The sequence below is a fragment of the Macadamia integrifolia genome, chromosome 5 (assembly GCF_013358625.1).
Source record: "Macadamia integrifolia cultivar HAES 741 chromosome 5, SCU_Mint_v3, whole genome shotgun sequence".
Classification (NCBI taxonomy): domain Eukaryota; kingdom Viridiplantae; phylum Streptophyta; class Magnoliopsida; order Proteales; family Proteaceae; genus Macadamia; species Macadamia integrifolia.
Window position 1 is genome coordinate 43893502 of NC_056561.1, and position 24383 is coordinate 43917884.

Sequence of the window (24383 nt, forward strand, 5' to 3'; positions counted from 1 at the left end):
GTGGGAGGAAGATGAGAAATGAGACTGGCATAATTTTAGCTCAGTGCTATAATCCTTTACATAACCGGGATTTCCAATTACTGTGAGGGGTATTTTATTGTCTTTATATCATGTAAAGTCAATTTGATATCAGTGCAATAAAGATTTAGGTCACAGCATCATCATTTTGTGAATGTGAAATTCATTTTATGGCCCGGGGGGAGGGGGGGGGGAGAAAGATAAGAAATGAGACTGGCGTAATTTTAGCTCAGTGGTATCATCCTTTACATGGCGTGGGTTTCCAATTAATATGAGGGGCATTTTATTGTCTTCATATCATGTAAAATCAATTTGATATTAGTGCAATAAATATTTGGGTCACAGAATAATCACTTTGTAAAATGTGAAATTCATGTGTATATGTTCCTTGAAACTATTATGATATTCAAATTCTCCACACATTTTTTTTAGTTGTTACAGACTCACAGCTGAATGCTTACATAATATAGTATGTAGTATGTACTCCACAATTTTTGGCTTTTGTCACCTGACTTTTTTCCTTGATCTGGATAGTTAGACTGGTTCCCTACTTCTTGGATGGACAACAGCCACAAAAAAGTATAACATTTAATATCTTGATTATTTTCCCATATTTGAAGCAGCAAACTGCAATAGTTTTTTAAAATTCAAGTTTCTGCTTGGGGAATTGATGGTTCAGTTTACTGATGATATAATTATTGAAGACATTGTATCTGAACTCTGATGTTGGCTAAATATTGAATAGTTAGGTTTGCATACATATTAGAGAATGGGTGGCAAACTTTTGTCTCATTAATTAGCATGACATTTTTGTGTCATAACATCTGTATATATGGATGGTACATGAATGTAAAATGTAAAACATACACATTTGTATGTATTTGTATAAAAATCTCATATTGTGGTTCTCTTGTTCAGACCAGCTATATCACCTCCTAGATGGGGTAATCAGCTACAAACCCTTGCCAATGGTTCTAATTCCCATACACAGCAAGTGCCATCTACATTTGCATCATATCTTGTGACACAAAATGCTGGAGCCCGCAGTTCTGCTAATCCTGGCAGCTCCCAACACCCAAAAAGAACCAGGTCGCCCCCTACACCATCAACTAATGAAGAATTATTGAGAAATTCCAGTCAAGGTGTATCTGGGAGGTGAGTTCATAGAATATTTTATCTCTTTGTGATTACTCTTGGGTTGGCTGTCCTCTTTCAATATATGTTGTATCAAACACAGTTGTTGCAATTTATCAATTCCGATTATTTATGATATATGCTGGGTTTTCAATTTCAATGCATGTGAAGGTCAGCACTCAGCAGCTAGTTCTTTAGGCTAATTAATTGAAATGAATAGATTGGTCTGTTTTTTGGGTGAATGATATTTCATTACTAAAGAAGAAAGAACAACAAGGGCTCTCGAGGGGGAAAGAATATTCAAGACATTATACCCAAAGTAAAGCAAAATACAAAGACATCAAAGCACTAGAAAGAGTGTGGGAGGTTCCAAGAGCCAACGATAATCCGATTTCTTGGGGAATCAACACATCTGAAGGGCACCAAAGGTAGCTTGCTTTTTTTTGCATCAAAAGATATGGAGCCCCAAATCTGCTATTATGATTGGGAATTGAAGTCCATTTTTTGAGATTATACTCCAACCAAATGTGGTGCATGGCAATAACGAACACTAGCTTATCCACTCTGTCACAAACTAAGGAACCTCCGAAGGTCATATCACCCTAGATCCACTCACACTGAAAAGGAAAAATCCTTTGTCTATAGGGCCAACATTGAGCAAGAACACCAGTCGAAAACTTGGAGGAGAAAGGACAGCTGAAGAGGAGATGATCCATATCTTCGATGGCACTCCAACAAAGGATACAGGAAGGAGAGACTGGATTGTGCCTTTGGCTTGGAAGGATTCCGTTGGAAGGGAGTAAGAGAGGGCACAAAGTCCACACCAAGATGAGAAACTATGGCGAGGAATGTGAGACGTGAACCAAACTAGGTTGCACCAAAGAGCCTCGAGTTCTTATGGGATCCCAAGCCGACTTTAAACTAAAGAGACCTAAAGGAGAGGCAATTCAAAAAACGATATCACCATTACCAGCCGGCCTTCTAGGGATGCCAAGGTGGGAAGATCAAATAGGATATATAGCTAGATGGAGGGAGCTGATTGGGTGGGCCCAAACACCACCTGAATGATGTTAGAGACCGTGGCAAGTCTAGTCGAACCCGAGCTGTAGATGTATTTGTCAACCATCAAATGAAGGAGAATACCAATGAGGTGCCAAGGATCCATCCAGATTCTGGTGGAAGAACCATCATCAATGGAAGCACTAATAGATCCAATAGCTAGAGGCCTGATTTTTAGAACCTTTATCCAGACCCAAGAGGCATCTGAGATAATGGGAGCCATCCAGAGAGATCATTGCAGAATGCAGAGATGGCTAGAGTGGACCCAATCAATCCAAATATTTTTCTTCTTGGATGCTAATGACTAAATCAAATTGAAAATACCAGCTAAGTTTACATCTTTAATACACCAGGCTCAGACCTCCCTCCTCTTTAGGGAGCCAAACAAAAGCCCTAGAGATGGGATGAAGAAACCTGAGCAGTCAGATCCCTTCTAAAGGAAGGAGCACATAAGAGATTCATGCTTAACAATAACTACCTTAGGGGGACCGAAGATGCCAGACCAATAGAATTAGGTGGACTGAAGGATTGATCTGATCAACTCAAGATGGCTTGCATAGATAAGAACTTACCCTTCCAAAACTGAAGAATCTTTGCATGGGTTCAAGCGTAGGGGTACAATAATGAGCAGTCAATCTGGATGGGATAAAGGCAGCACAAGATATTTGACGGGAAGGGAGCCAAGAAAGAAACCAGTCAAAACTTTGGGAGAATTCTCTCTTCAGAAACTCTTGATAAGAAGAGGAGGGACTTGGAGAGGTTGATACCAAGCCCAAACATACACTCAATTGTCTCAACGACATGGAAGATACAATAGAGAGGGGGTCAGCCTTGAAGAATAACATGAGGTCATCAACAAGGGTGAGATGGGAGAAATTAAGAGACTAACGTGAGTTCATCATCAAAATAGATTGGTCTTTGCTTTGGTCTATCATTGTTTTTCCTGATTTTTTTATCTTTTGAATGTTGCTTTTACAATTTTACTTGAATTCCACTTTTAGTTCATACTTCATAGTGGTTCATTTCATACTTTGTAAGGATAATTATATATTTCCCCCCTGCAGCTGAAAACAATATTGGAACTAATCGTTTTAAAGGAAAATGATGGCCACGCTGCTGGCATCATGCACACTCTTACAACTTAGCTTCTTCTTTACACGTGCCTCCCCCCTTGTATATGAACTATGCGACTCCCCTCCTGTGCTCCCATTTGCTTGGTGTGTGAGATTCCATTCCATGCGGGCAGTGTCGCGATCCCTTGCCCTTGCATTAATTTGTTTCATTCGTAATGTCTTTCACCAATTGTCGTTTGAGAGTTTTTTATAGATGTTGGTAAGTTCGAGAGTTTTCCTTTGTTTTCAAGGAGGTGTTTTCTTATTGCAAAGAAGATATTGAACACACAATAATCAAATCTCTTACCATCAACCAAAAACTTTTGGTTGTCATATTTGGTAATTGTGCAATCATGGGCTTGGTGTTGCCTGATCCTTTTACCTTGGTCTGGATGGTTCGATTGGTTGTTGATGCAGATACATCACCAAAAGGGCTTGTTTGCTTAGGAATAAGTCTAGGGGTTGGGTTATATACATGTTGGGCCTTTTGGTCCATTGGGTTTTCAATGTAATAAACCACTTTAATGGGGACTAAACTATGAATATTAAGGCTGCATATGGGATTGCAATTTTTAGGACCCAGTTTCTTATACTTAGTTTAGTTTTAATTTGTTTTGGGTTAGTTCAATACTTCAATTGAACTGGTTCTATGTGGTTCAATTTAAGTTGCATTTTTTTTCTTTAGCTAACTTGAGTCATAGGCTTGTTAGGACCATAGTTGTCATGGCGTCAAATTGATCCAAGGCAGTGGAGGGGTGGCTAATCGATTTGGCAATGAATCACCTGTTATGGCATTGCCATGGCGGTCAAATCGCCCACATGCCATTTTTTATTTTCCCTATTTTCTAAAGTTATTTAGCATGCCACAAGCCTACAATATATACCCTATAACATATAAAACCAACATTAAGTAACATCAAATCATCAAAAATCAACATAGCCCCTATCAAAATCACCCTGCATTTTACAAAAAAATTGACCGCCTAGTGAATCAGGCGTGACCTGGCATCCATGGCGACGCCTATCAGCCAATGGCGACCGCCATTTGTGAGTCACGTAAATCATATCATTGCCATGAATTTCTTTTTCAGCCAGGACGCAAATCGCCTCCTTGGCGATGCCTAGGCGACGCCATGACAACTACGGTTAGGACTTAAGTTTGACTAGGTTGTTGGTAGTGGAGTTGGTTAGGGATTTGTCCAAGACTACTCTGCAACTCCAAATAAAAATTCCTTCCTTATTTTAGTTTTCTAGTTACTTTAGGCAACCTTATTAGTTAAGGATTGGGTTAATCCTTTCTTTTTTAGTGTTTGATTCTATTTTTGAGTTTTTTATATAAGTTTGTGAGGAGGCCCGCATTGTACACGAATTTGGTAAAGAAACTGTAGCTTTTGCTTGCCTCTAAATGTTTGAAGATCTCTTGTGTTTGATCGAGGAACCCCTTGTGTGCGATCAATGTAGGTTGGTTTTTTATCCAATCGAACCACCTTGCAGTGTGAAGCCCTGGTGTTTAATCTCTGTTTATTCTTATTTTTCCATCATCATTCCTCCGTTACAAGTTAAGTTCTGTAATTTTTCTGCAACTCATGTTCTACCCAGAATTTACATGTTGCATATATATATATTTTTTATTTGAATGTTCTATCCCTCTAAAATAGAATTTGTTTTCAATTTGGGCAGATTCTGACCTTCCGATCTGGAATTATTCCTGTTTTTCTAATTCTGCCTCTGTTTCTTCTTAAGCTACCGTTTATACTCTGATATTCTGATATTGATTCTGATTTGCTGCTCTGTTTTATTAACTGATATCAGATTCATATGTTGAATCGATTGATAGTTCAAACCCTTAATTCTGTTCTCTGTTTTAACCTCCGATATTAGCTCTTTTCCTACTAGTACTAGGACAGGCCTAAATCTTCTGATATACCCATTCGATGGAACTCATAATTTCAGCAAGTATATCCCTGATTTACTGAACTCGATTGGAGTTATAGGACCATCCTTTTATTAAATTGATAATCTCCCCAAATCTGGATTTTATCTCTGAAAAGATCTTGTCTTTTGGTACTGTTTTGACTTCTTCAAATTTGGTACTACATTAGTTGTCCACCTCTTGGATGGACCACAATCGGAAATGTATAACCAAAGGATACCATTGAGTGTATTGGTTATTTTCCCTATTTTAGAGCAGCAAAGTGAAACAGCTATTATGATTCAAGTTTCTTTTTGGGGATTTGATGGTTGCCGATTGACATGGTTGTTGGGTTATGGTGTGTACATATTTAGGCAATATCAAATAATAAGAATTTGCATACATAACTTCAGAATGGAGATAGACTTTTTGTGCTTGATGGACATGAAATTTAAGCCACATAAACATTTCTCTTTATGGAGATGATGTAATTTTGAAATGTAACATATACACATCTTTGTATTTATACGCATTTCTCATATGGTGGTGGTCTTTCTCAGACCCACAGCATCTCCTCACATATGGGGTAATCAGCCAGGATCCTTTGTCAGCAGTTCCCAATCATATGTTGCTATGCAAAATGATGGATCCAGCATTTCTGCTAGGCCTGACAGTTCTCAACAGCCAAAAAGAAACAGGTTGCCCTCTTCATTACCCACAAATGAAGAGTTACTGAGAAATTCTAGTCGAGGTGTCACTGGAAGGTATAAGTTTGTGGGATATTTACTTATTTATGCTTTCTTTTGTACTCCCTGTCCTCTTATACACATCTTTATATTTATATGAAACTGTCGTATGGTGTTTCTCTTACTCAGACCCACAGTATCTCCTCCTAGAAGGGGTAATCAGCTAGGATCCTTTGTCAGCGGTTCCCAAACTCATCAAGTGCCCTCCACAGTTGCATCCTATGTTGCAACGCAAAATGATGGAACCGGCATTTCTGCTGGGCCTGACAGCTTTCAACAGATAAAAAGAACCAGGTCGCCCTCTTCATCACCTACAAATGAAGATTTATCAGGAAATTATAGTCAAGGTGTCACTGGGAGGTAAGTTCGTGGCATATTATAATTATTTGTGCTTTCTCTTGTATTATCTCACCCACTTTTGTTGTATGTTTTATCCAACATATAACAATAACGGAACCTGAATCAGTACCTGATCATAAGAAAGAAAGAAGATAAGAGAGGAGAAGAGAGAAGTCGAAGAGAAGAAAAGATGAGAGAAAGGAAGAGATCCACAACCCACGGTTTGAGTAATGGGCAGAATGCTCTAACTGTGGGGGTGGGGAGTCTATTTATATTAACCAAAGAGCAATTACAATGTTAAGACTGGGTCCATGGCTCCATGCCTAGAACCGACTGAAGAGTATAACAGATGAAGACTATGACAACTATGACAATAATGACCATTACTTAAAGAACCGACACATATACCTAAACCCATAAAATTGACACCACATAACTACATTACACTCCCCCTCAATTTGGAGGATAGTCATCACCCATAACCAGCTTGGAACACCCTTGGAGAAATGCATTTTGGAACAAGGTTTTGGTAAACAAGTCTCCAAGTTGATTATTAGAGCTAACTAAGGAGTGGAAATCAATTTCTTCATCATTGCATCCTAGACAAAGTGAGAGTTTACTTCAATATGCTTAGTCCTCTCATGAAAAACTGGATTACGAGCAATGTAAATAGCTGCCTGGTTATCACAGAACATATCCAATTGTCCATTGGCTTGCTGATTAGAAAACCAAGCTCCTGAACGAAGGATCTAAGCCACATCAACTCAACTGTAGTGTGAGCCATTGTTTTATATTCAGCTTTAGCACTAGAATGGGCTACTGTAGTTTAAATGAGTGACATGGTTCTTGGAAAATCTCCAGAAAAAGTAGGGTTTTACCCGACGAATTGCCTGACAAATTAGGGTTTTGGCAAAAACAAGGAAAATCTGATCTTCCACATCAAACGAATATGACCAGTCCATAAAAAAGAAGACATGAATCTAGAAGGAATCCCAGGTACTGAAATCAATAATCTGATACCATGTAACGATAACAGAAGACAACATGAGAAAAGGAAGAGAACACAACCCACGATTTTAAGTAATGGGCAGAAGGCTCAAACCATGGGGTGGGGGAGTCTATTTATGTTAATCTAAGAGCATTTACAATGAAAAAACTGGGTCCACAGTCCACACCCATAACCAACTTAAGAGTGTAACAAATAAAGACTATGACAAGTATGACAACAATACCCATAACTTAAAAAACTGACACATACACCTGAACCCATAAAATTGGCACCACATAACTACATAACACAACACATTCATTGTGGTTCATCAATTCCAATAATAATCTTACTTCTTTTCTTATCTTTCCTCATTTCCTTTTATCTAATTGAACTCTGTTTGGTAATTCCTTGTGCAGATCTGCTTTATTCCCCTCTGGCTGGGGTAGTCAGGCAAGGTCGCCTGTCAAAGAGACTAATTCACATACTCAAGAAGGCCCCTCTTCACTTGGAACTCATGTAGGTTCTCACACTGGTGGAACCAGGTTGCAGGCCAATCTTAGCAACCAGGTACTGAGACAGAACAGGGATCCTCCTTTTCCATCTAAAAATGAAGCTTTTAATGGAAAGTCTCATCCCATTCAAGATGCAAATACCACTACTGAGAGGTAAATTATAGCAGATGCTAATGAATTCTAAAAACTCTTTTGAGAATTCCTATTTCATCATCATCATCGTAGTTATTATGTGAATGTTTCCTACACAGCCAGTTAAGGAAGCCTTTCTTTAATGGCCCAAATATATGCCACGTGGCGGATCAGAAGGGTCCATATTTCGTGGACCTCAAGGTCCCCTGCTCGCATGTCAAGTTTCAGCCAGCCGGAGTTTGCATAGTGGCAAAACAGAGTTTTGAAAATCCAGGACTATGGGACAGTGCACACTAGTCGTTGGAGTACCATCATGCATGACATACATGGGAATACATGCCAATGGACGGGAGGGTATTTGATTGAATTGGACTTTGTCACGTGGCTAATCCAAACCATGTCCTCTCTATCGACAGTTGGAATTGCCACGTCATGTGTCCATGTGGCACAATGAGGGTGGACCATTAAGGAAAGGCTTCCTTAAGGGGCCTTGTAATTGAATTTTTTCTTTAGATATCTCAGTGAAACCTTCTGGTAGTTCTCTTGTCCAGGGCTGCTGTATCTCATCCTAGATCAAGTAAAGTAAATTCCCAAACTTACTGGAGGCACTCCCCACCTGCTCAGAATGTCAGTGTTGAAGCTGATGGACTTAAGTCTACCACTTCTCATGTACCCAAGAGGACCAGGTCACCCCCTGTACCTTCTTCTAATGAAAATCTTCTAGGAGATTCATCCTCTGTGCAATTCATTATGGTCAATTGGCCTTATTGAATTGAAGGTTGATGGTTTTTGAGGGGTATTGCATGTGTGGTCAGACTGTTTGGATCACCAAGTGCTGCGCCCCTGAATGGTGGAATGCCTAGTTGTGTGATAGAACATCCCAGAAACCATGAACCTCCCAAATCCCAAATTTAAACACCCAAGTGTAACTATACCTGGGAAGTATACTTACAAAAGAGGACAAAAAGCACCTGGAATATACGACATCAACTCAAACCTCTAAGTACTCCACCTATGTACACTGTCCTTTATGCTTCCTCTTCTTTTAAAAAATAAATGTCAAGTATATCCATGTTCACTCTCCTTACTTCCTTACAACTATCAAATGTATCGAATATCCTTCAGATTGTCTTTCCAGTCCCTCATGTATGTGATTTGCATAATATGGATTGTAGAGAGCTACAAGCGAAGGCAAAGCGGCTGGCACGCTTCAGTGTCGAGCTAAGCCAATCGGTGCAAAATGCTGATGATCTTAAAAAGCACAAGTCTTCAGGGAACAGACATGATCAATCTCCGGTGCATAGACGGAAGTTTGTTCCGGAGCATCCCCTTGAAGCAGCAGGGGACTTCTCTAATGGCAGCATTTTACCTGATTCTGAAGACTTGTTGTCTTCCCATGCTATAATTGGGTTATGTCCTGATATGTGTCCAGGTATTGTTTTAGCTTCTTAGTTGGTTGTCACTTGTCATGTCTGTGTTTGGTTGCAACTATGGGTTGTGGTTCTCATTCCATCTCATCTATTATGGTGGTTTGTGTTTTCCTTCATATTTCAGATTCAGAAAGGGAGGAGCGTGAGAGGAAAGGAGATCTGGATAAATATGAACGCTTGGATGGAGATAGAAATCAAACTACCGAATTCCTTGCTGTAAAGAAGGTTGTCCATGAGCTTTCTGGGAACATGTTTTCTGAGTTTGGTTTGCTTCGTGTGAAATTATCTATCATCACCTATAATATGGAGCATAGCTGAAGTGCTTTTCTGTTCTTGTACAGTATAATAGGACAGCTGAGAGGGAAGCAGACTTGATTAGACCCATGCCAGTCTTGCAGAAGACGGTTGACTATCTTCTGGATTTGCTAAATCAGCCTTATGATAATAGGTTTCTTGGCATGTATAACTTCTTGTGGGATAGGATGAGGGCGATCCGGATGGACCTCAGGATGCAACACATTTTCAACAGAAGGGCAATAACCATGCTGGAGCAAATGGTAGAGATACTTCCAGATACTTTTATTTCTTTGAGACAATATGTGTAAAACCTTAGACATTTTGTTGGAAAGCATGGACTATAAATTTATTTTTTTAGTTAAAATTTTGAATAATTTAATTGTTGATATGCATCTGGATGGGTGTTTTGATTCTCACTGATTTTGCATGCAAGTACTTCCCCTCTTGTAAATATTTTTTGTATTCAAATAACCATCTTCCACTTCTGTTTCCTCTTTTGGGTTCATAATAGTCATAGCTTCCATTTGAAACTTATTTTACTATTCTAATTGGTTTGGTTGATATATGCTGTCTAACCACTTAATTTTGCTTAATTCTAAGTTGTCTTGTTTCATCCCCTTGATGCCAGATAAGACTTCACATCATAGCCATGCATGAATTGTGTGAATACACGAAAGGTGAGGGTTTCTCTGAGGGATTTGATGCACACCTCAACATTGAACAGATGAATAAAACATCAGTAGAGTTGTTCCAAATGTATGACGACCACCGGAAGAAGGGAATCGACATGCCCTCAGAGAAAGAATTTCGGGGCTATTATGCACTTCTCAAACTGGATAAGCATCCTGGCTACAAAGTAAGTCAACTATAGCAGTAATTCAGTCTTGGTTAACGTGGAGTTAGTGACTATATTCCATTTTGCTAGGTTGAACCTGCAGAGCTCTCACTTGATCTTGCAAAGATGACTCCAGAGATAAGGCAAGCCATGGAAGTTTTATTTGCCCGAGAGGTAGCAAGGTTTGTTGGCCTTCTTTGATTCTTTATCTCCAGATTTTCCCCCCTTTTCTCCTGTGCCGACCTGATAGTGAAGGTGATATTAACCTTTCAGGGCTTGCAGAACTGGTAATTTCATTGCCTTCTTCCGGCTTGCAAGGAAAGCGACTTACCTCCAAGCATGCCTAATGCATGCGCACTTTTCAAAGGTACTGGTTCACTGTATTAGGTCCTGAATCTCACACATCAATGCGAGTTCTTCTGGGAAACTTAGATAAGAATAAATCCTATATCACCGAGGAACCAACTATTACCAGTTTAACTCTTTACGTATTTCTCACATTCACCTCCAATTCATTCTTCATTTTTGTATCAGCTTCTACTTCATGTGATATGTACATGTTATTGTTGACCAAGGAATAAAACATGTTGAATTGTCTCAGATGGACACAACATGATGTAATTCGAACAGGGAAAAGGGATTCGGAGGAATGTAAAACACAAGAGAGGTACACTGGCTGACTGTTAAGAAGAATTTAACTAGGGAAGTAAGCTTCAAATTGATAAGACATGGTTACGGCTCAATTAGGTCTCAAAATGAGGCCAAATTGGTGTCCGGCATAGTTGTCAAGGCGACACCTGGGCGTCCAGGCTCTTTCTTGTGATGCGGATCCGGGTTCCAAAAGCTGAAATTGGATCGCTTATGGGTCCATAAGAATGATTAATAGCTTAAGTTAAGAGTTTGGGTGGCAAATACATAATATCTGAAGGGACTTAAAAGTAAGTTAATAACAACTGGGTAGTTCTGGAATTAAAACCTTAAAAGAATGGGTTATTCTGGAAATTGAAGAAGAGTGGGTATAAACAAAACTAAAGTTCAGGTACAGGGGGTTTTATGTAATTATGAATAACTGTCCTTATTTGCAAAATTAGAGAATCAGTTTCTTCTTCCTCACGATAAACAGAATCAGGGGTAAAACAGAACTCAGATATCGATCCAGCCGCCTGACCAAGGTTCCAATCCTCACAAAAATCTGGGAACAGGTTCGCCTTCCCCAACCATGTTGAATCCAAGCCACCGATCTTCAAATGGAGGAGCTGAAACGTGAACTACGCTGCTGCAGTCAAGCTTGGCACAAGTTGCAGAACCAGATTTGTTTTCGAGTCGATTTCTCGCAGCAGGACCAAGCTTTGGAGGTAATACTCCGGGGTTTGAGCGACCTTCAAGGCAGCAACCTTCGACCTTAACCTCATAGTCAATTGGTAAAGGACAAGGGTTCAACCAGCTTCTTTGGGTGTTTGGTATTACCGCCCAGTAGAGAAGATGAAAGGTACCAAGTAACTATGAACAATAAAACATGCAAAGAAGAAGAAGGAAGAGGGGAAGAAGAGAAGAAGGTCAGGGGAGGGGAAGGAGAAACGCACTCACAACAGCCATGTTTCACCCAAAATACTCTTCCTTCATATTTCAATCAATTCTCAAAACTGAAATATCCATTGAGTTACATCAATATAAAAGCAAGCAAAGTGTAATAATGGAAGCTAAATAAATTGAAAACTAATCTAAATTATTAGTGAAGCAAATCAAAGTACTAAATTATTTGCAAATCATCCCACGCCCAACTGCATCAACTCTCCCGGTCTTAAAAGAACTCGACTCTGTCGAGTTAGGTCATGCTCCTAAGATACCCTTGTAAATCGCTCGTCGATGAGGTGACACATATCTTGAAGCAGATGACGGGAACATAACTCCTAGAGGAGGGAGAGTAGGCTGACGTGTCACTAAAGGAGTCAGTCGTTGACGTGGCATATTTGATAATGCATGTGGCGTCATTAAGTACGTACGGTCTTCTTGCTTCACCTTGATGGTGTTCCATGCACCGTCATAGAGAATACCTACATGTCGTTGCCAAGGTCACCCTAGAAAATTTAGATGTTCATCTAATTTGTTATTTAACTGATTATATTGCATGTGTCAATGTCGGTGTCAGTGTCAATGCCAATCTTAAGATTTGTTTACTTTGCTCAATTTTAGGAAATGTAAATACATGTATACTTACCTTTTCAGTAATGATGGTGCCCTACATTGAGGCGTAAGTGATGACATGCTCTTTTGAACAGTTACGGACCCAGGCACTTGCATCTCTACATAGTGGTCTTCAGAATAACCAAGGAATACCTATAACACATGTTAGAAAATGGCTTGGAATGGAGGTAATTTTGTTGATCTAACACGGATAGATTCCCTGTTATCTTACTCAGGGCAAAAACTCAAATTCTTTCTGTTTATTTATTTTGGATCAGGAAGAGGACATAGAAGACCTCCTAGAGTACCATGGATTTTCAGTAAAGGAATTTGAAGAATCATACATGTTTAAGGAAGGTCCATTTCTCAACAGTGACAGTGATTACCCTACCAAATGCTCAAAACTTGTTCACCTGAAAAGGTCGAGGAGCATTCTTGATGATGTTGTTTCTTCCAATTATGTGGTGAAATTGCCTGTGAAAGAACCCAAACATTTCCCAGAAAAGATGGCCAAGATTGAACGGAAAGCTGTAGAATTTGTTGAAATGAAGGATTCGGCTGATGTTGTTGATGAAGACATGCCTGATTTTGAATCCAACACTACTCCAAGAGATGGCTCTGCAGTACAGTCAATGCTTAAAACATCTACTGACCACCACTTGGGAAATGTTTCTTTTGAGCCTTGGGTTATCCCTGAAGTTGTTTATCCTGAGACTCCACCATCTATGGTTGGAAGAGTTAGCAGTCCAGTCTCAGGTGCCAATTTGAATGATTTTCTGAGAAGAAATATGCCTTCAAGTGTGAAAGAAATGCCCCTGGTTGGTAGGGATAGCACTCCAGTTTCAAATGCTTTTTGGACTGATTCTCTGGAAAGAAATATGCCTTCCAGTGTGAAAGAAACACCCCTGCAAACTTTGCCAGGGGATCTCTCACAAGTTGAGAGAAATCAGGGGTTACTTTTAGACACTGTGTTGTTGGAGGATTCGGAAACTCAGGAAGAAGTAATCAAACAGCTAGAGAATAAAGAAAGTGTGGATTATCCTGAAGAATTAGAAGGTGAAAAAGCTTTAGCAATTCAACAGGAAGCTGAAGCTTTTCAGGCAAAACTTAAGTTGATCCTAAGGTTAGAAGCTTGTTCAACTAGTTAGCTATAAGTTGAGATTTAGCACTGAAACATGTAACTTAATTTCTTTTTCATTTGTATTTTGTCAGGATATGGAAGCGTCATTCTTCAAAGAGAAGGGAGTTACGTGAGCAACGGAAATTGGCAGCAGATGCTGCATTAAATTTATTATCTTTAGGCCCACCATTTCGACCCAGTAAAACTGTAAGAGTTTAGTTCCAGCTCCCCATTAATCTTCATTGTTTTGCATTATGTTTTCTTGAATGGACTTCAGTGCTATTACCAAACAACCATGCATTCATCTGAATATATATGTGGGAATTTCTTGTATTAGCATGAATTGCACAAGTCATCAGCTGACTAAAAGAGGATGCCTCCCATTTAGAGGTATATACAATCAGCTACATGGATCCTTATCCTTCAATCAGCTGTGTTTGAGGTCATACTTGATAGAGACCTAAGCTATGCATGTCTTTCCTCGCCATTTCTCCTGAAGTCATTTTGGGGCTGCCCGTGGCTCTTTTAGCTCCTTCAATCTGAATCAAATCACTCTTCCATATTGGAACATCCAAATGCTTCCTGAACTTGGCATTGCCACCTCAAAAACGACTTTCTCATAGCTTATCATGTATCAGAGCTACTCCCAAATCAGCTCTAATATGATCATTTCTTATTTTGTACTTCCTAGTTTTATTATGCATCCGTCTCAACATCCTCATCTCAACTACACTAAGTTTACCTATATGATGCTTTTAATCGTCCAAAACATTCAGCACCATATATCATAGCCGGTCATATGACTATCCTATGAAATTTTTCTTCAAGTTTTAAAAGAATATGTCAATCACACAACATTCCGGAAGCATTTGTCCACTTCATCCATCTTATTTTAATTTTCTATCAAACATTATCCTCTATATCACCTTCTTTATTTATGATTGATCTCAGATACATAAAATAATCACTTTGCAAAATCCAAGGTTCACGGTATCAGGTTTCGACCTCTAGGGAGACCGAAATTTCATGGAAACCTGGGAAATTTCGAGGATACTGGGGAATTTTTCTCGGTATGGTGGAAACTTAGGTTTCGACCCCCAAACAGTGTTTTTTTTGTCTGATTTTTTGTGTACAACCTATTTTAAACATTTCTAACACATGCACATCATTAGTTTCATAAAAAAAAAAAAAAATTAAAAAAAAAATAAAAAAAAAAGTCTTACTTGTGTGGTGAATCAAAGGTTCGGTAATCATTACGCTGATTTGTTGGCTTAAATTCTGAAACTTTACTACATATTGACTATATATAGTCTACAATCTACATCAAAACATAAGACATAATCCAAATGATCCAAAATAGATAAAAATATTACATCATCAATAATTATCTATCAACACTGAATAGTGGTGACTCAATTACTCAACACTCGAAAGTAGTGACTCAGTTCCAAGTAGAGTGTCTAGGTGGTTCCATCCAAGTAGTGACTTACAACTCTCAAGGCACGCATGTTATCTTTTCTAATATTATTTAGTAAGCTACACATACCTTATATCATAAAAAATCAACATTAAGCCACATCAAGTCATTAAAATCAACATTCAGCTACATCAAATCATAAAAAGTCAACATTAAGTCACATTAAGTTATAAAGAATCAACATTTAGAGAAATGCTCTTGTTCTATAATAAGTTTGACTGGCCAAATGATTTTTATTTTTACATGAGACCTTTTATATTAGGTATAACATAAAACCAGTTTTCCAATAAGTCTAAGATTACTTAAATCTGAGTTGTAATGACATAGTTATGCTCCGGTCAAACTTATTTTAAAGTGCGCCAATGCTGTTAAAATTGTCTGAATTAAAATAATTTTAGGGATATCAAATAAAAGATTATTTTACCAGACTTTTGGTTTTTAGCAATGTTTTAACATTATAGGATTTATAAAATTTTCATAATTGAGAAAAACCCCAGCATTTAAAAGTTGAAAAAATCGCCCCTATAACCAAAATCCAGTTTTTGTTCTTGGACTGGGGGGTTGACTTTTTATCCTTTAGGAATTTGATTTTTAAACTATTTTTATTAGATTCAAATAGGGGGTATTTCCTTATTTATGAATAATATCTTAAGTTAAATGATATTTGGCATAAAGAAGTGTCAAAAAATGAAAATTTTCACTGTTTCCCCAAGTTTTCCACACTTGGGAGAAAAAATGCACAAGAGAAGGTCGAAAGTTCCTATGTTTCGGTCGAAACATGGGAAACCAGGTCGAAACAGGTGATTTTTTAAAATCCTCTAAGGTTTCGTTTCGACCTGGGTCAATACTTGCGAAACATGCGAAATTTTGCATGTTTCGCTCGAGTTCTCAAACAATGGCGAAATCTCCCCCATCTTCTTTCGCCACTGTCCTAGTGTAACTAAAGTTACACAATATATACTCTGCCTCCGTTCTGTTTATCTTAGAACCTTTTGATTCCACGGTTGATATCCGTAGCTTTAACTTGGCATTAATCTTTTCTTTTGTCTCATCCACCTAAACATATCATCAGCAAAAACATACACTAAGGAACCTCATCTTGAACTTTGTTTAGTCAAATCATCCATGATAAGTGTAAACAAGTAAGGGCTTAAAGCTGATACTTGATATAACTCGATTGAAATTAGGAATTCACTACCTTCATCCCCTATCGTTTTTACACTAGTCACCTCACCATTTTACATGACTTTTAAATTATGTCCACATATTTACTTGAAACACTTCTTTACTGTAGTACTTATCAAATTAACTCTCGAGGGGTTTTGTCATAAGTTTTTTCTAGGTCAATAAAGACCATATGGAGATCCTTCTTACAGTCTATAAATCTTTTCACGAGTCTTTTAAGTAAGTAAATAGTTTCAGTCGTTGATCTTCCTGTGGCATTAAACCAAATTGATTTTCCATAATAGTAGTTTCTTATCTTAGGAGAGTTTCAATAACTCTCTCTCGTAGTTTCATACTATCACTCATTAGTTGTATGCCTTTATAGTTATTGCAGCTCTAAATATGACCTAAATTGGAACCACAATGCTTCTCCTTCATTCATTAGGATTTTTCTTGTGCTCATAATCTTCTTAAACAACTTGGTTAGCCAAGATAAATCACAGATTCTGATGCAGTTGGGCGCTGGGCTTGAGATAGCCTTTGATCTGATTCCTTTTCTTTCTTTTTTAGAGCTAGAATTAGTTTGGTAGTATCTTTATTTAGATTGAATTTTTATTTTCAGTTGCCAATTAGGATAATTTCCATTTTAATGAACTACCAATTTTATGTTTTGATTCTCTTTATATAGCCATGTAATGGAAGAAAACTCATTAAGATTTGAAGAATTGAATGAATTTGAGAATTATGTTTTGGTTGGAAATGATGGTTGCCATGGGTGGTTTCCATCTCTCTCTTTTCTGATCTCTCTTTATGTCATCTTCTTCTTTTCCCCTATGTTCTTTTCCTTCTTCTTGCTGGTTTCCTCTCCCAGCTGCTGTTCTGGGCGATACTTCCAGCCCTAGTGTTGGGGCTCGATCTCTACAAATACCCACCAGACGAGTTCAAGATTTTTGGGACTCATTCTAACAATAGAAACAACTCACCATACACAGATCCAAGGCCAAGTTTGGTCTCTACTGGAAGCTTTGACCAGAAGTTCAGATCTGGTTCTGTACTTGCGATGGATTGAGTTGCAGAACAAATTAGTTCCTGCTGGTGGAGTCTATCAATGCTGGTTGTCATGTTCATCCGATAGGGCTTGAGGTTTCGATCCTTGTCCTAAACTTGCAGATCCAGCAACTCTGTGCTGAGGGAGTTCTCTCCTTTGAAGGTCTACACTTGGTTACCCGTTTGTGTTCTATCGTGAAGAAGAAGAAGAGGATTGGGTTTCTGAAATAACAAGTGAGGACAGTTACTTAAATTTACAAATAAACCCCCTGTACTGGAAAGTGTATTATATTAGTTCCTCCCTATTTTATCAATTACAGAATACCCCCTCTTTTAATTTTCCTATTTCTGTCATCCCTGTCACTTGTTATAATATCAGTAATGCACATGGTTGTTTCTGAATTTACAATATTGCCCCTCAATAATTAAATTGAGATGTTTAGTCATCCTTGTGGGCCTTAAGCGATCCAATTTCAATTTTTGGAACCTGGATCTGCATCAGATTCCTAAGCTCTTCCACACTTCAATTGGGATCCCATCTAGACCTGGTGCCTTACCTACTTTAATGCGGAACCGGGGTTTGAAACCCTGTTCGGTTCACTTAAAGGCCCACCCAACACTTAAACAACCCAATCAATAAAAGAATAACGGTAGAGTTGTAAATCAGAGTGGAAGAACTGTAATTACCATGACTAATGTGAGATTCCCTTTGACAAACCAAACGTTGGGTAAATGAATTCAGACATTAGAAATAAAATAGGAAAATTGAGAGTAAGAGAAGAAGTGAAGGGTTTTAATGGAAATTAAGATAAAGAAAGTAAAACCCTTCACTTTATGAGGTTGTCTTCAACCTCATGACACAACAGTAGCCCAGCAGCAAAAGGGAAAGCTTGCGGTGGTGAGAACTCCTTCTAGGTTGATTGATTCAGCCCAAAATCTTGGACGAAGCTTGGACACCCTCTGGCCTCTTGATTCCGACAGGAAAATACTTCAAACAGCAAGCGAAGATGAACAGTAGTCCCTGCTATTCGGATCTGGTGGTAATAGGAGAACCAGAACCTGCAATTGGTTGGCCTGCTCACAACAGAGTATGGCTTGGGGAAGAAACTCCAAGGTTCTGATTGCCTATGAGAGCCCTACTCTCGACCCAAACCTCAGGGTCAATCGAGTGGAAATAAAACTTCAGCGAAGATTTCTTTCTGTTCTGCTAGTATCGCCCAGAACAGAATATGCATAGAAAACCAGAAAAATGATGAAAATAAAGAAGAAGAAATAAGGAGGAAGTAGGAGAATGGCAGGGAAGAGATTAGAGAATTTAAGAGAGGGAGAAGAAGGGTGCGGCTATAGCTTCAGCCAAAGAAAGCATTCATCCAGTTTCAATTTAGTTCTTCAAATCTATTCAATATTGTCCAATGATTACATATAAATAAGAGAACTACATGTCAAGAATGGAAACTTGTCTAATAGGAAATAAACTAAAACTAGAAATTAAAATACTACTCCTACCATCTACTTCTAGAATAAAAAGAATCAAATATACTAAGATTGATTGCTTCCCTAATTATCAATTACCAACCCCTGCCAGACCATAATATTGGTTTGGGTTGGTTGTGTCTTGGCGTAGGCCTCCATGGTGGGCCAGTTTGGTCCAGCCAAGCCAAGGCATCTGCATCATACTTTCGTCCTCCTTGCACTTGATTTACTTTAAGCACCCTAATTTTTCTTATATATTTACATGTGGTATCTTGGTGGGTAATGTAGTCTTCCGGGACTCTATTATTAGAAATGTCTTTATTTAGCAAGCTATAGAAATAATCTTTCCATCTCTTCTTAATGTTCTCATATCTTCATCCCTTGTTAGTACTTTATCATCTTCACTTTTAGTACATCTAACATGGTTGAAATCTTTACTCTTTATTTTCCTCATTTTAGCTATCTTATACATATGTTTTCCCCTTTGTGATCAAATTGTTATAAAGATCTTCATAATTCTTCGTCCCTTGCTTTTTCCTCCATCTTCTTAGCTTATTTATACCTTTTCGATCCCCTACATCCTTAGTCCCTTGCCATGTCTTAAAACCAGCTTTCTTATTCTTAATGGATGATTGAGCCTCATCATGACACCACCAAGTCTCCTTAGAGGAATGACGTTTTCCTTTTGATTCGCCGAGGACATCTTTGGCAACTCTTTTTTTCTTTTTTTTTTTTTTGAATGACAACGTTCTTCATCTCGCTCCACGTCAGATTAATGTCTCCATCAAAATCCCACTTTCCTTGTTTGACCACTTTATCAGTAAATAATTTCAAGGTATCTCCTTTTAAGCTCCACCATCTTTTCATAGTGAACATAAGCTCACCTTTATGGAGAGGATTATTATACCATAGAAATTATTTCATGCCCCAGTAACTTGCAAGCTTGGCTTATGATAAATGGTTAATGATCTGCTGTCAAATAGGCTTAATCTAAGAGATTCATGGGACAAGACAGATGATCCAAAGAGTAATGCATAGATTTTGTGGTTTGCAGGGTTTTAAGTATCATCAGTCGATACGTATCGGTATTGGTGGGTATCAATATGATATGGTACCAATATGATACTTGAAAACAAAAACAATTGTATCTTCCCCTTGTTGTCCGATAGGGATCGATATTTGGTAAGACACCTCTTGATATGCCTCATTTAAATCTGTGAAACAGAAATTGTGAGTGAGATACGAAACTGAGAACAACTGAAGCTTGGAAATATGTCTTTCTCTTCGATCTAAGTTGGGGTAATTCATCTAGCATAAAAAACAATCATAATCTTCACCATTTCAACAAATTTTGGGGATTTACAGTTTTCAAATCATGGATTGAAACGAATTTGGACGAAAATTGGTAAAGTTGCAGATCTCTTTTGTTGTTCTGTTTTGTCTTGTTATGCATCACTAGATTAAGCAAAAATGAATGAAATCCTTACATCAATCTGATATATATATATATATATATATATACATATTGCATCATAAGATGTTTTATGCTTCAAAAACTGTATTTTGTATGTGTCCTAAGGACATCCATGCGTTTTCTTGACCATTTCCATGTGCATCTTTAGTGTATATTGCATTTCTCCGATACAACACGAAGCATCTCTCAAAATAACTCATTCAATACAATACCTAGTACCCATACTTTATACCTTGGTTAATAATCGTTTTTTATTATCCTTATTTTTGGTATATGGGGATGTTTATGTGGAACCAACCAGATATAGTACTTGATGCTCTGGACATAAGAGGCATGGTGATGCAGTTAAGATTGTCCAATTGGGTCAGTTGGGCCTCAGGAGCTTTTATTTTGGCCCATGGTTGGGTTCTATGGACCTTGGGTTTCTTGTTTTTGGGTTTTTTGATATAATAGGCCTTAATTTATAAGCCCATAAAATGGGTTTAAAGTTAATACACGGATTAGTAATTAAGTGTTTGAGTTTGATTGGAATACTTAATAGCTAGATATAGTTATGTTTTAAGTTTATTTACTTTATTGAGTTTCTGAGGGTGATTGGGAGTTCTTTTATGGTCAAATTAGGAATACTTAATACAGTGTTCATTTTTCATTTCTCACCTCATTTCCTATTCCTCTTATCTCATCTCTTCATCCCCCCTTTTCTGTCTAGGCCTCAGTTTTCCCGACTTTGTTTTATTTCGATCCATATAGCCAACCCATTAAGTTAGGTTAAGGCTAAGTTTGTTGTTGTTGTAGAAGGTCTTTATATATGTAATACACCTTCCATCAATTAGAGATGATTGGAGTAAAGAATGAGTTTATTTTAAGAGTTTTGGTGCTGTTGAGTAGTGCGTGCATGATTGATATCCCAAACCTGGGTTATTCTCTTCTTTCTTAGAAGAAGACTGATCTCATCTCTTTTCTCTCCCCTTCCAGCAATCTGATTTCTTTCCTTACCAATGCAATTGCTTCTTTTATCTCAGTTCTGATGACAGATTTGTTCATTAGGCCTGCTTTCATCTGTGATCCATGGTCTGGATTTTCAGAATGCATTTCATGGGGAATTATATGGAACCTGATAGTTTGGGCATGAGAGAAATAGCAAGTTATGGGAACCGCAGACCAACCCATCCATTCTTTATGTTTACAAGTCTTCTTTGCATTGATTAGGTGGACACATTTTGTGAAGGAGTTTTATTAAGTACAGATTTGTACCTTTATAAATTAGAATAATGTAGTCAGTTTTGTGATAGTAGAAGTATGTTTTGTATTAGTGAAGAAGTAGGTTTGATTTTTGTCTTTTCACTGCAATCTGTCATGTCTAAAAACAGAGTTTGCACAAATAATCTCCCTCCCTGCAACCCCTTTTTCTGTTGATAAACTTGAAAAACTTTGTTTCTTATAAGATGAATATCCATGTCGTAAATATCTGAAAGGACTGAAATTTCCCGATAAGTAGTAGCTACTGGACAGAGAAATTTTTCAGCATTGATTTTCTTTTCCAATAAATTGTAGCTAGTGGATGAGGTAATGTTTCATGAATTTTTCAGCATTGGTTTTCTGTGTTTTTGAGCTTCTTATACCACCTTCTGAATTTTGTTTCTCTTTCTGCCTGAAGGAATCAAACATTGTTGGTGAGCTTAACATTGATCATATTGTGAAGGAGAGACATGAGATACAGAGGAGATTGTGGTCCAGGCTGAATGTTGCTGAAGTGGTTGAGGGGATACTAAGGGAAAGAAATCCAAATGCCAAGTGCCTTTGCTGGAAACTTCTTGTCTGTTTCCAGATGAATGACACAGGGAGGAATGGATCACTACAGAGAAGCCAAATCAACCATTTTGCAGGGAGATGGTTGCTCAACAAGCTTATGGGTGTCAGGAAGGAAGTTGATGATGAACTGCTAGTTACCTTGCCAGGCGTATCAATATGGAAGAAGTGGTCTAGTAGGCTATCCGGAAGCCATCCGACCTGTTGTTTATCTGTCATCAGAGACATTGAAGTTGATAAATCAGATGATACAGCAGCTGGTGCAAGTTCCGTTCTTTTTCTTGTATCAGAAAGCATTCCATTGGAGATTCAAAAAGTTCAACTCCATAACCTTATTATGTCTTTGCCTTGTGGTTCCCGCTTGCCACTGCTTATCTTAAGTGGCATGCTTGGAGAAGAGGATCATGATCCTTCTCTCAGGGTAGTTAATGGACTAGGACTTCATGATATGGATGAAGCAAGGATAAAGAGCTTCTCGATCAAATTTCTAACAAAAGACCAGTCAATGGAACATGCTGACGAGTTTTTCAGCGATGATAACTTAGGAGAGGGCTTACAATGGCTAGCGAGACAGTCACCTCCACAACCTGATCTCCTTCGTGTTAAGACACGCGAAGTGGTCTTGACTCACTTGAATGCTTCATTAGAGGTTCTTGACAAGATGAATGTGTCTGAGGTGAGTCCAAACCATTGTATATCTGTCTTCAATGAAGCATTGGATCAATCAGTAGAGGAGGTTACTTGTGCAGCTGATACCAATCCTGCCTGTTGGCCCTGTCCTGAGATTGATATGCTTGAGGAATCCAGCAATGAGCATAAGGCAGTGAACTGGTTTTTACCAAGCATAGGGTGGAGTTCAGCTGCAAGAGTTGAGCCAATTAAAATTGCAATTAATGGCTGCAAGCTACCTCTTTTCCCTGATGACTTGTCTTGGTTGGATCGGGATTTGCACACAGGAAAGGAGGTCCAAGATCAGAAATTAGAACTTGAGAAATGCCTCACCAGATATCTGACTCAATCAAGTAAGATGATGGAGTGGACACTGGCAGCAAGAGAGTCGAATGTAATGGTACAAAAAGGTGCTCGGTTAGTGCTCCATGATTCCTGCTACCATATAGTTCCTAGATGGGTGGTGATCTTTTGGCGAGTTTTCAACTGGAAACTAATGAATTTAAGCAGTGGGATCTTCTCAGTAGCTTATGTGTTGGAGCATGAACATGAATCCTCTTTGAAAGAAAACAGCATGGTTACTTCTCAGGTTGAAACTCCTGAATTGGAAATTGTAGATAACTTGAGGTATCAAAACGACACATTACCACCATATTTTCTTAGCCAGCTATCACTTGATGAAATGATTGAAGTTGGCTGCAACTCACTTCCTTCTTGGAGGGACCGATCAGAGTCTGATCCTGTTCATCATCTCTCTGCAATGGAAGCCAATGTTAATTTAGCTGTGGAGGCTACCACTGCCTCTGATTTAGTGGAGGATGTCCAGATCCCTCGACAGGATGGCGAATTTGCTGAGACTGGCGATACTTACACATCAGATGAGTTGAATTACAGTAACCGTGAAGTAGCTGTAGTTAGAAAGGAGAAGGAACAGGCTGACAGATTGAGCAAGTTGTTGGAGCATTGTAACCTTTTGCAGGACATGATTGATGAAAAGCTCTCTATATATTTCTAATAACCTGATGTACTGAGAATTTTTGTATGCCGGTTATAATGCGAATGTCGCATGCAGTTATGGTTCATAACTCCACTTACAGGATGTATTCAAGGTGGTGTCCAAGTATGCCCAGAGATGTTTCTACATTAACAAGTTTTTCTGTTGGGATTTGACCCCATATTACTGTAGAGTCATCAGTTTGTTGTTCTATTTTAGAGAACATTCTCACTGAACATGTTTCACAGATCAGAAAAGAAATTTGTATCTTCAAGCTATGATTACCATGCAGTATTTTGTGGAACTTCTTCAAAAACCAAAAAGAGGAATGTAAAGTTTCAATTCTGCAGTTTGTCTCAAACTGTGACAGTGGGACAACCATTAAATAGATAGTAGTGCATAAATAATATTGAGCTGTATGGCTCCGGTTGGTTGTGAGGAAAATGCAAACAGAG

The 24383-nt window shown here is 38.4% G+C and overlaps 1 protein-coding gene across 1 annotated transcript; it reads left to right on the forward strand.

Annotated features, from left to right (window-relative positions):
• The first annotated feature begins 1040 nt into the window (after nucleotides 1-1040).
• On the forward strand, nucleotides 1041-24206 carry LOC122079281 (SAC3 family protein B). Its single transcript, XM_042645627.1, has 14 exons — nucleotides 1041-1173; nucleotides 5796-5999; nucleotides 6111-6341; nucleotides 7728-7976; nucleotides 9131-9387; nucleotides 9510-9610; nucleotides 9727-9942; nucleotides 10311-10538; nucleotides 10608-10699; nucleotides 10791-10884; nucleotides 12797-12889; nucleotides 12980-13824; nucleotides 13914-14028; nucleotides 22114-24206. The coding sequence occupies exons 2-14, from the start codon at nucleotides 5869-5871 to the stop codon at nucleotides 23947-23949; spliced, it is 4488 nt and encodes a 1495-aa protein (XP_042501561.1). The 5' UTR covers nucleotides 1041-1173; nucleotides 5796-5868; the 3' UTR covers nucleotides 23950-24206.
• Nucleotides 24207-24383: the final 177 nt, after the last annotated feature.